Source organism: Aristolochia californica, unplaced genomic scaffold (genome assembly GCF_029961685.1).
Source record: "Aristolochia californica isolate CCGP_79_NKW_82.1479 unplaced genomic scaffold, dmAriCali1.0.hap1 SCAF_16, whole genome shotgun sequence".
NCBI classification, from domain to species: Eukaryota; Viridiplantae; Streptophyta; class Magnoliopsida; order Piperales; family Aristolochiaceae; genus Aristolochia; species Aristolochia californica.
The window spans coordinates 20779974-20797586 of NW_027181837.1; the positions used below are offsets into that span (position 1 = coordinate 20779974).

Here is a 17613-nt window from a genome sequence, read left to right on the forward strand (position 1 = left end):
CCCTCTGATCCTCTCCAGAGGAAACGTCGACGGATGGCGTCAATCCTGTTGCAAACGGAGGCCGGATAGAGCATGAATGATAATAAATAGTTTGGCAGTCCTGCCAAACAAGACTTGAGGAGAGTGAGTTGCCCAGCAATAGATAAAAGTTTGTCCCTCCAAGTAACTAGTCTCTTTTCAAATTTCTCAATGAGGGGGGACCAAAGCATCGCCGAAGGCCGAGAGTTAAAGAGTGGTAGTCCAAGATATGTAGCTGGCAAATTTCCCACTGAGCACCCCAAATAGTCGGCCATACCTTGAAGCACCGGTGAGTCGATATGATAGTCTAGGAGGGTGGTTTTCTTCCAGTTAATATTCTGACTAGAAGCCAGTTCAAATAGTCCCAATACAGCACAGAGTTTTCGGATCTGATCCATAGTACCAACCCCAAAGCAAATTGTATCGTCTGCAAACTGAAGGATCGGCACATCAAAGGCTGCACAGTCCGTCGTGGGGAGGAGCCAACCCAGATAAGAAGAAGAGAATGTTGATACACATACCTCTCCAATGTAGTTGGTGACAAGTGAGAACCTTTCTTTTAGCAAGCATCTCTCCATGTAGTACATCATTTCACAAAAGGAGGCTAATTTCAAGTAATAATTGAGTGGTTTAGTTTCAAGTAATTAAAATTATTCAAAAAAATTAGAAGTAATTCACATTATTCAAAAAATGGTTTCAATTAATTAAAGCTGCTTTTTCTCAAAAAGTGACAGTTTAGCAGACAAAAATGCTCCTCCAAACTCCTTGGTTTAGAAATTGCAGTTGAGACAGATTACTCTATGCAACACAAAAAGTATTGTTCCAATAGATCACATATCCAATGTTTTTTAGCATAGAGACAGAATATTGAGAACAGTAAAGCCTGCTTGTAATTTAACTAAATGAAAAATATACTTCTGATCTTCCAAATCTAGTTTATTACAGAAGTGCAGATGAATAAGTTCTCAATTATACAATATTTTGTGTTACGGAAAGAACAAAAAGAATGAAAGTAAGAAGACTAATTACAATTTGTACATCAATTTTACAAGCAAAGACCCCCACAAGAAATCCTATTGCGATCACTGCAACTTCAAAATCCAGAGACTTAATTTCTTTTCACTTACCTCAGTTGTTCAACCTTTTCTTCAAAATATTAATATATTATTAACCACTTTTTTTCGAAGAATGTATTAACCACTCTTACTAGGCATAAACTGCAAGCTGACGAGCTGTGTGCGCCATTGACCAAGATCATCCCCTCGCAGCATTACCACGTCTTTGATTTCTAAAATAGTTTAGCAGAGTCTGTGCCTGCATGTACTCGGAAATGTTATAACAAGCATAAAAAGATTGCAAGAAAAAATTGAATCAACAAAGCGTAAGGGTAGATTTAGATATTTGAATTGGTATGCAAGAAGAACCCAACAAACAGAGGGACAGAACCCAACATCAAAACCATGGTATCGCCCCAAAGGTCTCCCTTATAAAAAAGTAAACCATTTGTATGTGTGTACATGAGTGAGAGAGGGAGAGAGAAGAGAACACCGTGGAGTAGAAAAGAACTAAACAAGGAATGTTATAAATGAATGCCAAAATAATGGTAATGTTCCCAATGTATTCCAATCAGAAGTTGTAACACTAGAAGAAAAACTGAAGAAATAAATTAAACCTAGCAAAATACAATGTCAAAGTCCTAGCGTTATCCTGGTTTTCTCCTCAAGTCCCAACAATCTCAATTCTTGAAGAGAAACAATACACCTAATGCATGACTTCACCAACACTTTACTACAGTCAAACCAGCTCAAAATAACCAGGGTAGAAGCAAACTAAAAGCAGAAGCAAGAGTAAACTCCTGAAAGTACTTGTAGCAGAAATAATGGGAGCTAAGAAAATATCGATAGTGTCAACTTCATATATTGGCAGAAAATGATTTGGGGAAAGTAACAGAGGTCAGAGGAGTTTTTTTCAATTATAATCCCAAAATTTCTTTAGATACGTATTTATGTTGGGTCAGAGATCCATCATTTGCATCAAAATCATTGTTTACCGGTTATATTGGAAGCAAAAGTACCATATCAGATACAACATAGGATAGAATACCTTTTCTTTAGCTCGAGGTGTACCCATCTGTGAAAGGGCAACCAGAGGCGGAACTGCACCTTCTTGAAGAACCATATTACAGAATCTATTGCTGTTTCTACAAAGCTGCAGCAATGCCGCTGCTGCATTTTCCTTCCCTCTAGATGATCCCAACTCCACTACCTCTACCAGACCAGGGATCCCACCCTCCTGACCTATAGCACTCCTTCCCTCTGGTATGTTTGCAAGGTTTGAAAGAACTGCCACTGCCTTATCAACCATTCCAGCTGCTGGGTCCAATAGCTCCACCAGGTGCCTCACTGTGCCAGCATGCACAATCCTTGCCTTATTCTCATGATATATAGATAAATTAAATAAAGCTGTCACCGCATCTTTCTTCCCCCGAGGAGTACCACTGCCCAACAAGTCCACAAGAGGTCGTATGGCACCTGAACGCCCAATCTTCACCTTGTTTTCTTCCACAACTGAGAGGCTGAAAAGGGTTGCAGCAGAATTTTCTTTTGCTTCTTGACTTCCAGTCTCAAGGACATGAATCAGAGGATCTATGGCCCCCATATTTGCAATGAGAGCTTTATTATTGTCATTGATTGATAAGTTCAAAAGTGCAGTCACCGCATTCTCCTGCGTTTTCAAATCTGGAGAACAAAGTAATGTAACTAAATGACCTATGGCTCCTTGGTTTGTAATCACACTTCGGTTATCCATGCTATGTTTTGCTAGAAGGCGGATTTCAGCTGCTGCTTCTCTCTGGACATCAGGTGAAGAGCTCTGCAAATCCTCCACCAGCTTTATAACTTGTGTTTCAATCCCAGAAAGATCAGGCCTTGAGTCCAATGGTGGAGCAGAAAAGATTCTTGTGATTAGTCTTTCAGATGGTCTGTGCCAGATAGTTTGACTTTTAGATCGTGTGGTTTTTGCAGGACAAGAGAGACAGTCCACTTCTCTAGGAGGAGCTGATGAAAATGGAGTTTCTGATGTCAATTCACCAGACATATCACTACTATTAGGTGTCAGTTCGCCTGATAAATTCAAAGGCTCATCAGCATCAACAGTTGAAACTGACTCATTTCGTGTATGGCCTGCAGACTGTTTATCGATCAAGCAACCTCTGGATGAGTCTGTACATGATAAATTTGATGTTTCCCCCCCAAAACATGAATTTTGAGCTTCAGAGCTCACCTCCATGTCTGTTGAACTTTCTATTGTCATTCCTGTAATGTCAATCTCAACCCCATCAACTCCATTGGATGAAGCAACATGCAATAGAGAGGAATTCATACCATTTACATGGATCCCACTAGATGAAGAATAGCTCTTATTTAAACCCAATGACGACTTACGTTCAGGTGATCTAAAGCACTGAGTCGAAGAGGTATGGGAAAAGATATGAGAGTTGACCAGGCTAAAGTCGGAATCAAGGAGAGTTGACTGCTTGGTCAATGCAACTGTTTTTACAGGATCTGGAATCTCAATACCGTTCATCTCACACCAGCTTGCTATAAGTCCCTTCACAGTAAAATTCGGGATGAGATTGGTATGTGTGAGAGTCTGATGGCTTTTGGGACAAACTGTGAGACCCTGATCAAGCCATTTTCTGATGAAGACCCGATCATAAGTCTGTCCAGAGGCTAAAATAACTGGATCAGACATGAGTTCCAGAGACAGTGGGCAACAAAAATCATCTGGAATTTGAACCCCATTAACAGTTTGAGACTGTTTTTCTTTGACCAGGCATTCGTGCAAGAGTGAGACAAGTCCAATCATGTGGTCAATGTAATCTGAGTCTTCATTGTTGTCATCATGGTCAGCCTTTGTTTTGATCCCCTCAAGAACCACTGCCTCAAGTAGGAGTTCTTGGTTTGAGTTCAGGCTCAAGGATTCAGAAATTATGGTCAGGCTTTCAGTGTTGTAGATATCATTCTCTACTTTGTCCCTAATGGCTTCTTTGATGACATTAGATATTCTTTCTAAACCAATCTGCTGGAGTTTCTGAATACAATGCTACAAAATGAAATCACCGTAGTCAGGAAAATAGAGGAACTTTCTCATTATGATATGCATGAATTTGTGCTCATTACAATAGCATGCCGTCCATCCATTTCAAGAGGAAAAGGAGAGAGATGTACACAAGCTCCTGAATTCAAAACTAGCTACAGTATAGGCCTGAAAACAAGTTCTACATTTAATTTGCCATAAAATGTATAGTAAGAGCCATCACAGTTGTAACCCAAATCGAATTTTTAAAGAATTCATGGGAGGAGAAAACAGAGACAGAGAGGCAGAGAGAGGGGAGAGAGAGAAAGAGAGAAGTAAATTGCAAAGTCAGCTTCGAGTTACCTGAATACATACCAAATTTGAAACATTAGGTAGAGACACAAGTATGAATTCGACAAGATTGCAGATCTCTATGCTGCATGATTGAATCTTCATTATCAGCGGCTCAATTTGCAAGACCTGACAAGTTCTTCCACAGGTTAGCCAAAGGACTTTCCATACATAATTTCCTTTTGCATAAAAAAAATTATACATGCATACAAATGTGATAACTGAAAGAGAAATTCAAGCATACACAAATCCTCAAACAGCCCAATTAAATTCCATAATGACTACGGCCAGCAGCATATGGTGAAAGGCACCAGTCACTATCTTAGTGATGCAACATTATGCACCCATTTATAGTCCATGCAAGGTGAGCCATTGTAGTGTCTTAACCAATCAGACAGAGACATCTGGTTGTTAGCATTTTAGGTATATAAAATTAGCATTACATATTTTTCTCTGAGGAATGACAAAGTTACGCCAAGCATTTAATCCATATTCACATGACAGTTTATGCATGAGCTATGACTCTTAGCCCTTTAATCAAAGAAAAAAAAATGTATCCGTGAGCAACAACAGCACTAAAAGACCACGCTGCAAAAGATCAAGATAAGCATGACATGACAATCCATTAACTAGTACAAGAAGTTGCTACCAACTTTCAAGTAGAGAATACAAATGCAGCCTTAGTAGCATAGTAAGTTGTTAACCAGGCCCATCCCAAAATGAATAACCGAATTAGGAGGCATTTTGCCAACTAATAACCACATGATTCTTCGTAACAATAATTTATGTGAGATTATTCCCACTAACACTCCCCCCTCATGTCCAAGTCAACACAAACAAACAACAAGGCTAAGACTTGAACAACACAAACAATGTACAAATTAAACAAGATCTAGGCCCGATAGCAGACATTGTAATCTGATACCATGTAAAAGTCTAGGTCCACCACCAAAAACCACACATTAAACAAGGTACAAACTAGGCCCAATAGCACAGACATCATAATCTAATACCATGTAAAAGTCCAGGTTCATCCCAAAATAACTAGCCAAAGTTAGGAAGCCTTTTCTCAACTAATAACCACAGGATTTTCAAGACAGTAATTTACTTGGGATTATTCCTACTAACATAAACAAATCCTTTTTTTTAATATGATTTTATGCTTATCTCCACATTCAACACAACAAACACAATTCCCAATTGGACATGGCCGTGAATTTTCTGAAAGGTTACTTGTATAATAATGGACATGGAGATCTTTATGAAGTTGACTATTTCAGCCATATGATTTCCATTTGACAATTGGTTCTACAACAGAATATTTACAAAGCTTCCGCATCTACCAATGAGTGCTTTTGAAAGCTTTCCAAGATCTTCAGTAACTCTGAATGATTTTTAATTAAACATCTAATTGAGAATAAGGTTTCTAGAGTGTGAAATGTGAAGCATTAGCAAGGAGATTTTCTTCTTTCAGAAGCTGGAAAGGTGGTTTTTTACACCATGTAATTAGAGTTTTGCAAAAACCAGAGCTGGACCCAAGTGAGTAGTGATTTGCCAGAACTTGAATTGAAAAGTTTATACAGGTTTTTGGATTGAGCCTTTGGCTCAATGGAATCATGGGGAGGTTTATAGAGTGATGTTTGGATTAGTCTCACCAAGATATAGGGTTCAACATTGAGAGAAGGTCTCTACAGGTATTTGGCCTAAGAATATTGAAGAGTACTTTTTTTATAGTTTAGGGGTAAGAATGGAATAATGACATAAAGCATTGGTATTAATTTTTTTTTATATTCCATCATCTGCACCACTTGTAGTATGAAATTGAAAAAGTAATGGCAAAGCAGCTAACCAAGGAGTTAAGCTCCAACCACTGCCCCATCCTTGTCACACAGATGTGAGTAGATACCATGAACGAAGATCTCACAGGGAATAGAACAGAGAAAAGACTTTATCTTGTGACTGAGGAGATTCGCTGGTCTGGACAAAAATAGTGATGTGACTTCATGTAAAAGTTTATCCCCTTGTCATGTCGATCCTTCTACATATTTCTTTGAGACATCTGAGGAACGGCAATACTACTTGTCAAACTGAAGTTAATTTTCAGCTCTTGCCAATTATGGTATGCATGCTACAAAGAGGATATCAGATAAGACAAAAAAATCACCCCAATATCAAAAGGTTATGTCAAAACGGAGGGGGAGAGAGAGAGAGAGAGAGAGAGAGAGAGAGAGCAAGCTAACTTACAAGATAAAGTTTACTTTTCAATTGGTGCCAATTTGCTATAAGTTCTTGAGCTGCACAGATGCTGGCATCAAGATCCCCGAGTGCCTTAACAAGTTGTTCATCTGCAGCTACTTCAGAATCCACAACTGAATCAAGTACCGGCCTCAAAAGCTTCAAGGCCTCATCAATCTCTAGGTAATATTTCTGAACAAGTTCACATTTGACAGCAGCAGTAGTAGAAATAGACAGAAGAAAGAAACGTGAGATACTTTTGAGGACAGCCTGTAGCACCGATATCTCCATCGGACCTGAATCAATTAACAGCACTTATGGTGAATTCCATGCATGGGAAATCAAACAAGTAGTTAAATTTTTTTAACTACATAATCCTGTCTCAATCATGCAATCATGAGCATGGACATTGTCTCGGTCAGAACCATCAGACACACAAACATGACAACACAGGCAAGTCATTCTCATAATTAATTTCACCACCCAACCACACAATATATTCAGATTGGAGGTTTTTCTGTGGTATTTTCTCCAAAAAAATGAAACAAGGTTAAAACAGCAAAGCACATTAACATCTCAACGACCGGATTAACTGGATAAAAAAAAAATTCAGAGACAAAACAAATATTAAAATGATGACAACAAAAACCTGTGTTATGAAACTATTTGAGGGAAAAACATAGTTAGAAACAGAACTGTTTGAACTTTGAACACAGAAAGCTATTGAGAATTGTCAAATAAATAGAATGAAGTTTAACGAAAGAGAATAAAACAAAAAACAAAATAAAAGTATAAAACGTAACTACCCAAATTCAGCAGATTCGCAACTAAAATAAGATAGAACTGAAAAGATATTGGAGTGTTCACACAAAGCTGCAGTGCCGACTGAAGTCTAACGAAGACCCAGAAGTAATAATTTCCGACCAATTCCAAGAAAACCAATCTCCGGCGCAATTTACACTAATTAAACCCACATAAAACCAGCCGGAAACACAAATTCTACAAACACTTAGCAAGAAGACGCCAGTACCAGAAATGCTACCGATCCATCGCATACCCAACGACCGATTGCTACACTATGCAACTGTTCGAGAGTCGTGAATCAAAGATCCGTCTGGGTTCTTGTTTCCTTAAACGAATTCAACGGCGAGAAACCGCGAAAAGGATCAAAACGTGGTGTCCACCCCAGAGAATCCGGCGAGAGAGGAACAAGAATAAAAGCAATAATTTTCTGCTTCGCTTCTTCCGTTCATTGAAGAAACACAACCATAGCCCGAGGACTACCAAAAAGTCCAAGCCCTCTGACAAATTAGCCGTCTCACCGAGTCATTGTTTCAAGGAAAATAAATTTAAATTTTTTTAAAATTTATTTTTCTATATTATTTATATAAATATTAACATAAAATTAAAGGGAAAAGGGAAGATTTTACTCCAAATAAAATCCCTTTTCCAATTATTTTGTGGAAAATTATATAAAGAAATAAAGAAACCCAAAACTTTATTTATAATTTATACCTTAAAATATTAAATATTTAATTTAAATACAAATATTATTTATCTTTTTGGTCTTTTTCTTATTTCAAATATAAAAAATGTACATTAATGTCAACCAAATTCTTTTGATAATTGATGGAGCCCTATAGAGTGTTGTACCAAGATTGTTTAATTCATTACATGAAATAAAAGGATTGACTATGTCTATACCAATGTTGTTTCAAAAATTGCATGGCACTTTAGAATCTTAATATTTCATAATCTTCCTCTTATTCTTGTCCTTATATAACTGATCATTTTGTCCAATCTAGCTGATAAAATCATTAATATGTGGTCAAGAAAATATAAGAAACACTAAGACACATCAACCGGCTTCATGTCACACTCAAATGATAAAATAATAATAATAATAATAATAATAATAATAATTATTATTATTATAATAAGATATGCACGATTTGGAATTTTGGATCAAACCCATGACAGATGATTTGTGAGAGTCAAATCCAAATAACATTCAAAACATTATTTCGTGCGATCACACCGGCTATTTTTTTAGTTAGACGGATTTCGACATCTTCAAATGTAATGAATTTGTGTAAATCTCCCTTTTATTATGCTATCTAAATATATTTTTTGTGTTCACAAACATAAAACTCTCTAGAAATGTAAAAGAAAAAAAAATCATTCAAAGGTAATCTATATTATCTTGCAAATGTGTTTTATTTTTAAATCTAAATATGTGTAAAAATAAAACAATTGGCATGGGATGTGGTTCCTTGACATGCAGCGTGGACTACCACACAAGCAGCCACATAATCTCTACTTCTTCCAGGGTGGCGGTATACTTAAAGCAGTACTCTTATCTTATTAGTGGATTTTTGTCACTCCGGACAGGTTGCAGCACTGGAGATTCACCAGGCGTTGTACCTTGACAAGAATCAGGCCGAGGGGAAGAGATAAACTTTTGCTCTCAAACTCGCAAATTTCTGGACTTTGTGAGCTACTTTCAGGGCCAAGGGGTTGCGCAAGGTAGTTGTGTTCTTTTCGATGACCTCTGAGTATTGATTTCACTTTATTCGTAGCTCTTTGAATTATATTGATTCGTTGGGCTAAACTTTTCCAAGTTGGGACATGATATGCCTTCAAATGGGTGGTCTTAAAGTAGACAAAAATGGGATTTTTCTTTCGAGTTCTGTCTCCAATTCTTGCTACATCTCCGAGTTTTCAATTCCACGGACGCCAATCTTCTGTATTGCGCCAAGCTTGATAAAGACGAAAAAAAATCGACTTGCTACTGTAAAGACATCGAAGAAGGGGGTAATCTGTGCTGTTACGAAGGTTGATTCTGAAAAAGGGCTGGTAGATGATGACTTCATCGAAAAGGAGTTTAAGTTTAAGCCTGCTTTCGATGACTATGTCAAGGCTATGGAGTCGATTCAGACATGCAGAGATAAGAATTCCACTCAGAATGTTGATAGTGACGAAGACAGTGGATCTAATTGGACTTCACGTGGAAGGAAAAATCATGATTATACGGAGAGGAAACATGGAGATGACAAGGGTCACCGATTTAGCGGTGGTGATGATACCCTGCTTGAAGTGAATAGACAAAATGTGCTGCTAACGGAGAGAAAGAATGATTCGAAGGATAACACAGTACAAGTTCGTACGGATAATGCGGTTAGAAGTGTACGAGACTCACCGACGTCTGGTTACATGGAGGCTAATTTGGGCTTGAAGGGTGATAGAGAAGTTCAGCTGCATAGAACATCTGATGCTAGAAAGGGAAATCGAAGTAATGAGCGTTTTGAGAGAAAGAGCTTTAGTGGCCATAAAAACTACTCTAAAATGGAGACAAAGCAACGACAAAGAGTTGTTAAAGAACCAAACCAAAGTGCAGAAAAGAGATTGGATACAACTGCTGCTAACAAAAATGTCTTGGGAATGGAGAGATCTTACAGACTTGGCGAGTCTGATCTTAATAGGAGAGCACCATTCAGCAAAACCATTTCTCAAAGCAATCTTGAAGAACAAATGAACAATGCTGACACCTATGAGTCTATAAATGGGACTTCTCCAAGAAAAATGGATCTGAAAAAGATGGAAAACAATTCAATCGACAATGGATTTGGCTCACATGAGACTGAAAATAGTAAAGAAATACAAGGAATAAGCCCTCAAAAGGATGGGAAAACAAATAACAATTACATTCAAGCTGAGAAGATTTATCGGTTTATGCAGAAAAAGGACCACAAATCGAAGTCAAGTCAGGTATTCATGGACGATGAAGAAGATGATCAGGTCTTTCAGAGGAAAGCATTTAAGACTTTTGAGGAGTTCAAAGATGTGAGGGGTAGGCCTCGTGTCCTTCGTATGGAAATGGAAGAGAGAATTCAGAAACTTGCAAAGCGGTGAGACTTGTATGTTTAACTTTCTCTTACGTTTTTCCTTTCCAAGGAGGAGGAGGGTTACGGGGAACTGGAGGGGCAGGAAGGTGGCTGGTTGGCGTCTCTAATGCTGACTGGATTTTAGTGTAAGATTGGGAGTCGGTAACTTAAGTCTGGAATATATTACTTCTATCAACTAACGTTAATATTTTATGATGTTAAAGGTTGCATGCCACAGACTTGAACATCCCTGAGTGGCAGTTCTCCAAAATGATGCACAGTGCCCAGATCAGATTCACAGATCATACCATCTTGAGGGTGGTGCAGATATTGGGTACTCTTGGAAATTGGAGGAGAGTTTTGCAAGTTGTTGAATGGCTTCACTCTTGTGAACGCTTTAAGTCTCAAAAGAGCAGGTAAATCATCTTCATGTCTTAATGTGCTGAAATAATGAGTTTTGAGTAAATTCTTTGTAGTTTGCTGTGGTTTATATAAAGCTTTTGGCAATGTTGTGAAAAACTGAACCTGAAAGATCACTTTTAAGAAAATCCATTACTGAGATTCTCGGACAATTGATGGTTATCATGAAACAAGAAAGTTCATGGTTGCATTGGCAGGGTTGAATAAACTTTTACCTATCCTGGCCAAGTCTTCTCTTTGACTGTCTTTTTTTTAGGCTGGAAATACTTGCATGTTGAAGATCATAAATTTTGGATGAAAGCATTAGCTTTACTTCTTGCTTTTTAGCAGACTCTTTTCATGACTGTTTTTTATTATAAACTTCTTAGCTGTTTGTAGTTAAAGGTGATGCTGTATGCAGATATATTTACACAACTGTACTTAATGTGCTTGGAAAGGCACGGAGGCCTGTGGAGGCACTAAATGTGTTTCATGCTATGCGAGTAAGATGTACTTGGTATCATTTTTTGTTGTTTTGTTGAAATTAATTTTGTAACAATAAATTTCAAACTCAATATGTTTCTCTCCTTTTCCCTGTTGCTTCTCATTATTCCAGAAAAAATTCTCTTCATACCCAGATATGGTGGCTTATCATTGTATTGCCGTCACGCTTGGACAAGCAGGGCATATGAAGGAACTTTTTGATGTTATTGATTGCATGAGAGCGCTTCCTGAGAAGAAATTCAAGACGGGTATGCTAGAGAGATGGGATCCACGACTGGAGCCTGATGTGATTGTCTACAATGCTGTGAGTGAACCATCCTTTTCTTATGTTTGTCATCAGTCTTCTCAAGAGATCCATTTTTATGGGAAGACTCGAGTTTTATACACAAAGCATACAAGGAAGAAACTTTATCAATTCAATGGTTTGGCCATTATAAAGAAATTCGACAATTGGACTTTTGTGACTATTAAAGCTGTTTAAAATAAGTGGATGATGAATATGAATACTCATTTAGGAGAGCTATGATCTATCAGGAAGATACTGTCATAGTATTACTAAGTTGTGCCATTGATTTCCAATGCCATAAATTAAGAGTTGTACTAACTGCCAACCATGAGAATTATCTGTTTTTCAGCTGGTCTGTATCTTATTAAGGAGCAGGAATGTCCTTATTTTCTAACACCAGTGCATATATTTCTGTGTAGGTGTTAAATGCTTGTGTTCAGCGGAAACAATGGGAAGGAGCATTTTGGGTACATCAACAGTTAAAGGAGCGGAACATACAACCTTCATCAACAACGTATGGCCTTGTTATGGAGGTCAGTACCCATCTCTAAGCTCCTTCCAGCAACTTAGATGAGAAGAACTGTTGGAGCCTCATAGGCAGTAATATTAAAATAAAAGGAACGGAGATATAAAGTGCTTCAATCATAAGCATGCTGCAACAAAAGTCCTGGTCAACTAATTGATGCACATCATTCTGGGTAATGAATTGGTATAATTTGGGTTCTCTAGTATGTTCCATTGCCATACATTGTCAGACCACCACTGTTTCATTGGTGTCTTATTAGGTCACTCTTATGTCTCTGTGTCTGGGTTTTCTTACCTTAATAAGCTTTTCCAGTCTGGGCCCTTGGACATATTTTTTTTCTTACTTATCAAATGGAATTGTGTTCCACCATGTATTGCAATGAAGAAGGGGACCATTGATTCCTCTTTTCTTCTGCCACATTTTGGTGTTTATAGAAGTTCCTTAATCAATTGAATGTAGCCCAATAGAGTTGCTGCGTTGTATTCCCTGAGTCTATCAAGGTGGACTGCAAAGACCAATGTCTGACATCATGATTTGGCTTGCTTTGCTTTTCTTTCTCTCTTTAGAATTTAAATTGAATTAACCTTAGTTCCTTTTGACAGAACAGGTAATGTATGTTAGTGGCAAGTACAACTTGGTTCATGAATTTTTTCTGAAAGTAGAGAAGTCATCTATTCCAAATGCATTGAATTACAAAGGTATGTGGACCAACTAAACTTTACATCCAAGAAGTCATGCGTATATAACCAACAGTGTCTCTCATCATGATATATTTTTTACAGTTCTTGTGAATACTCTCTGGAAGGAAGGTAAAACGGAGGAGGCCATAACTGTTGTCCAGGATATGGAAAGAAGAGGAATAGTTGGATCTGCCAGCCTTTATTATGGTATTGCTCGTTGTCTTTGCAGTGCAGGAAGACCCAAAGAAGCATTACAACAGGTGCTTTTTGTCAAGTAATTTTTGTGAGAGTTAGTTTTTTCATGTTTGAGATATGTATTTTGGAAGGTGCTCCTCTCCTCTTTCATTTAGTTGATCCATTGATGGCTTCACTTTTTTTTTTTAATCACACTGATGGACATAGCAGTGGGCATGTGTATTTCGATCAAGTGTCAACCCTCCCCCCTCACACACACACACACACACACCTATATCTCCTGCTGTAGATGGAGTTACCCGACTTGGGTGGTTTCCACCACAAAAGATAATTGAAAAACCCTTGCAAAAAGGAGGAATGGTCACCGGCAACTTTTAGGCTGTAATCAACAGTTACGGGCATTAGTTCTTCTTTCAATATTACACTTGTGTCATACTGAGAACTTGAAATCATGCTTTACCCATTCTTTAATCTTTTTGATGAACTCTTCCAATTTATCAGCAGGCATACGTTATTACATTCATCGTTTCAGACTGCTAAGTATTTGAAAATGATTCATTTTGCAAAGCATCAGCAGAGAACAGTTGTTATATATTGTTATTATTGTCGTAATGTTATAGTTGTTATTTTTATTATTGTTTTATCATTAAAACAAGCAAAAACTAGTTAATGATTCCTCCAATATCTTTGTTTTTCAGGTAAATAAAATATGCAAGGTTGCTACAAAACCCCTGGTTGTGACAATCACTGGACTAATTCGAGAATGCTTGGAGGCTGGCAGCATTAAGAATGCTGATTTCATCTTCAGTCACTTGTACAAGTTTTGTTCTCCAAACATAGTGACCTATAATATCATGCTAAAAGCATATAGAGATCACGGAATGTTTGAAGATGCAAAGGAGTTATTCCAAAAGATATTGGAGGAAGCTAAGTGCATCAGCTGTGTCAATGATTACAAGGAGAAGGTAGTTCCGGATAAGCTCACGTTCAATACCATGCTGGAGGCTTGTGTTGCAGAGAAAGACTGGGATTATTTTGAGGCTGTGTATCAACAAATGTTGCATCATGGATATCATTTTAATGTGAAAAGTCACCTACGTATGATCATGGAAGCATCTAGAGCTGGAAAGGTATTCTTCATATCCCAAGCTGTACATATAACATAAAATTTTCACAATGTCTAAGTTGATACAATTTGGTGTAGACCAAATTGTGTTTTCAATGTAGAAAATGCATGAGGAGAACTCCACCTTCTGTTTTTAACATTTTCTTTGAGTGGCCACAGCCCCAAAATATGTCACTGGTCAAGATTTTCTTTAAATATAGTTTTCTTTTTTTTAAGGATTGATAATTGGAGCACAAATCCACAACAAGAAGGCAGACAACTGGAATTTCTTGTTGACTACTACTGAAAGAACCAAAGCAGCAATCACTAACAGTTATTTCTTCCTTTAGGGGGATCCTCTGGATGCAACATGGAACCATTTGGTTCGGTCAGGCCGCGTCCCTCCACCTCCCATTGTCAAGGAAAGGTTTTGCATGGAACTGCAAGCACAAAAATTCGTTGCAGCTGTTGCATGCATATCCAGACATGAAGAGACTGCCGAGTATCCATTCACTATCAAGGCATGGTTAGATTTGTTTTACAGTAATGCCAATCGTTTCCACAGTGACACTATCTTCAGGTTGGTTGAAACACTGACTAGTGTGGTTGCTGATGACGATAGGCCAAAACCCATTCTTCAAAATCTCTTAGCTGCTGGTCAGGAATTTATTAACAGACATTGAAGCAGATGTTACAAGACAATAATTTATTTGACTTGAAAACTTCATCTTCTCTGGAGACTTGAGCACTTGTTTCTGGAAGCTTTCGGCCATTGTAAGAGTTTTATGTCACCTGGAACTACAGCCTAAGATTAGCCAACTCCGAGGTTTTAAGCATTCTCCATTATTACATGCCAAAATAGTTTGGGACAAGTTTTACTGAATAAGAGCAATAAGAATGAATTTACTGTTTTTAGGAATAATTTCGGTTTTTTTATTGTGCTAATTAATAATTATTTTGTATTTTTATATATTATTATTATTATTAGAGACTTTTAGGTTTTTACTCTGACTTTTTAAACATAATTAAACAAATAACGAAGTTTTGAACTTATTTAGAAAAATACCCAATTTTAACCGATCAATTGTATATGTGTACAATCAAAAGTGACACATAGGCTTTGACAGATTATGTGTCGCCACAATATAATAACACATCAGTACTTGTTGAGTCGAATGACACTCATCACACATATGTGATGCCATGTCATTAAAATAAGTTTACGTGTCATTTAATGATGTATCATCCTACATAGGTGATGGCATGTCGTTCTATTCACCGAATACTGATGTGGCATGATGACATGGCAACAGATAATCATTCAAAGTCTACGTATCACTTTTGACTTTACACATAGATTTTTAAATAAGTTAAAAAATTCGTCATTTATTTAACTATATTTAAAAATTTTGGTAAAAACCTAAATATCCCTTATGATTATTATATTCCCCCTACTGTAGCCACCTCATAGCAACAGAGGTAGCACCCTACACCTGACCAACTTTTTGAATCCCACCTCTTTGGGCACCGTTTTTTCATCAAATGTCTCAAAAGATTTAGTTCCAATCATTGACCTGCATTCACCTCTCATAAACGCGGTGCTGGTCCAAAAACTTTCCTCAAATGGACCCCCATTCACAAGCTTCCAAAGTTTCCCCCACTTCTCATCACATGCAGGCCATGTGCCCGGGCTTAGACCCACCCTATAGGGTCAACGGAAGGATTAAAGAAAAGGCATGCATGGGGCAGGTGGAGGAAAAGGTTTTGGAGGGTTTGCTTTTCTTGTAAGTATTAATATGGGGATTTTGTGCCTTTTTGATAAGGGTATAAAGGTAAAGAGAGAAAATGAAAGTTTTTTTTTTCTTTTTTTACCTCAAAATATTGCTTAAAGAGTTGGGTTTTAGGCAAAATGGATATTCAAATGAGGTATTTGATTTTGTTTTTATTTTGAAAATAAAATAAAAGAAAACAAACTATAATAAAAGTGATGCCATGCAAATGCATTAAAATGCTCTTTGAGGATTTTTTTTTTATGGGAGGATTTAACAGTTACGCCGTGTGATTTTCCTGTTGAGAAATAAAAAATATTTTCAAAAAAAACATTACTCCATATTAGACAGAGAAAAAACAACACTATTATTTGCTCTTACGTGTTTTTTTATTGGATCGAATTAATTAGTTTTATAAGTATGTTTAGTCAGAGAATAAGCTAAAAAGAAAAATAAATAAATAAAAGTTGATGTGTTAGAACCTATAAATTACTTTTCTTCTACCAAAAAGAAGTCTAGTGATTGTTCACCTAGAAAAAGTCCAAGAGGCTATATGTTTATCCAAGAGAGAAAAGCTTCTCCTACAAGGTTACACCCCTTTGATTGAATCAATGAGCAACTTACAAAGAAGAAAGCATTTGATGTATATTTGCATCTTTTATCTATACAAGGAAAATTATCTTTTTCACTTAAATTATTTTTCTAAATTTTGTAATTTTTTTCTTCAAATTCTCTTATGAAAAATTTTAAGATGTGTTTACTTGTTAGTTAAAATGTCTTCAAACCCTTTACATGGTCTTGAAATCAGGCCTAAATTTCCAATTAGATTCAATGCAGAGGTACTGTATTTAGGTATTTACGATGTGCTCGTACTTAAAGGAAACTATAGAAAAAATAAAAATATAACTAAAATTTGTAGTTAACCAAAAATTTGACATTATTACCAATTTTCTAAAATAAAAGAAATTAGACCCCAATACCTTTTGTCGTACAAAAAGTTTTAAGATGACAATAAAATGAGTATTTCTCTGTGCTCTCCATGATTGTCATTGTTTTATCTAGGTTGTAATTGTCATCAAATTTTCTTATGTGAAAAATACCCTATCTATATTTGAAGGAATTGTAACAAATACAATTTGGTTAATAAATTTTACAATAAATGTTTGATATATTTTTAAAAGGGTGTTTAATGGATTTTTTTGAGGGGCAAAAAAAAAATGTAACTTTTTTTTTTTTTTTTTTTGTGAGACTCATGTTGTGGTGTGCCACCTTAGAATAGTAGGCTCTCTTGTCATTTTAGACACTCACCTTTAATATGTAACACTCTAGGTACACTTAACTACTAACCCTATTGTGTGTACATATAAGGCAATGCCACCTAATATGACAAAAAAATGGACCCTTTAATATAGAGTATGTTACCATGTCCAAACAATGAAGTGCCCCAAATGTAAATATTACCTTAAAAAAACATATGGGTCTTTTAAGAGATAAATCTCTAGTTAAGATAACTTGTTTAGTCAAATTACAAAATTTGAAGAAAAAAAGAGAAGAAGCTAAATTGTTTTTCGAATAACCCGTGTT

The 17613-nt window shown here is 36.7% G+C and overlaps 2 protein-coding genes across 4 annotated transcripts; one reads left to right on the forward strand and one right to left on the reverse strand.

Moving 5' to 3' along the window:
* Window positions 1-902: 902 nt before the first annotated feature.
* Window positions 903-7865, reverse strand: LOC137952973 (U-box domain-containing protein 4-like). 2 transcript variants are annotated; one of them, XM_068800118.1, is made up of 5 exons: window positions 7712-7865; window positions 6691-6977; window positions 4471-4575; window positions 2122-4122; window positions 903-1332 (listed from the first exon to the last, which is right to left on the reverse strand). In XM_068800118.1, exons 1-5 carry the CDS (start codon window positions 7734-7736, stop codon window positions 1273-1275), a joined length of 2478 nt encoding a protein of 825 aa, XP_068656219.1. In that variant the 5' UTR covers window positions 7737-7865; the 3' UTR covers window positions 903-1272. The 2 variants fall into 2 exon arrangements, with proteins under 2 accessions (XP_068656219.1, XP_068656218.1); XM_068800117.1 differs by having other exon boundaries at window positions 4459-4575.
* Window positions 7866-9077: 1212 nt separating this feature from the next.
* Window positions 9078-14987, forward strand: LOC137953036 (pentatricopeptide repeat-containing protein At1g30610, chloroplastic). 2 transcript variants are annotated; one of them, XM_068800222.1, is made up of 9 exons: window positions 9078-10589; window positions 10790-10981; window positions 11386-11467; window positions 11581-11772; window positions 12174-12287; window positions 12870-12978; window positions 13063-13220; window positions 13854-14285; window positions 14611-14987. In XM_068800222.1, exons 1-9 carry the CDS (start codon window positions 9310-9312, stop codon window positions 14941-14943), a joined length of 2892 nt encoding a protein of 963 aa, XP_068656323.1. In that variant the 5' UTR covers window positions 9078-9309; the 3' UTR covers window positions 14944-14987. The 2 variants fall into 2 exon arrangements, with proteins under 2 accessions (XP_068656323.1, XP_068656324.1); XM_068800223.1 differs by having other exon boundaries at window positions 12888-12978.
* The last annotated feature ends 2626 nt before the right edge of the window (window positions 14988-17613 follow it).

Coding starts and splice junctions, on each gene's coding strand:
- LOC137952973 (XM_068800117.1), bottom strand. CDS start 7,736: ATGCGATGGATCGGTAGCATTTCTG. Junction 4,576..6,690: donor TGAAAAGTAAACTTTATCTT/GTAAGTTAGCTT, acceptor AGAACTTGTCAG/GTCTTGCAAATTGAGCCGCT. Junction 1,333..2,121: donor CACCTCGAGCTAAAGAAAAG/GTATTCTATCCT, acceptor GAGTACATGCAG/GCACAGACTCTGCTAAACTA.
- LOC137953036 (XM_068800222.1), top strand. CDS start 9,310: ATGATATGCCTTCAAATGGGTGGTCTTAAAGTAGACAAAAATGGGATT. Junction 10,590..10,789: donor ATTCAGAAACTTGCAAAGCG/GTGAGACTTGTA, acceptor ATGATGTTAAAG/GTTGCATGCCACAGACTTGA. Junction 12,288..12,869: donor CGTATGGCCTTGTTATGGAG/GTCAGTACCCAT, acceptor AATTAACCTTAG/TTCCTTTTGACAGAACAGGT.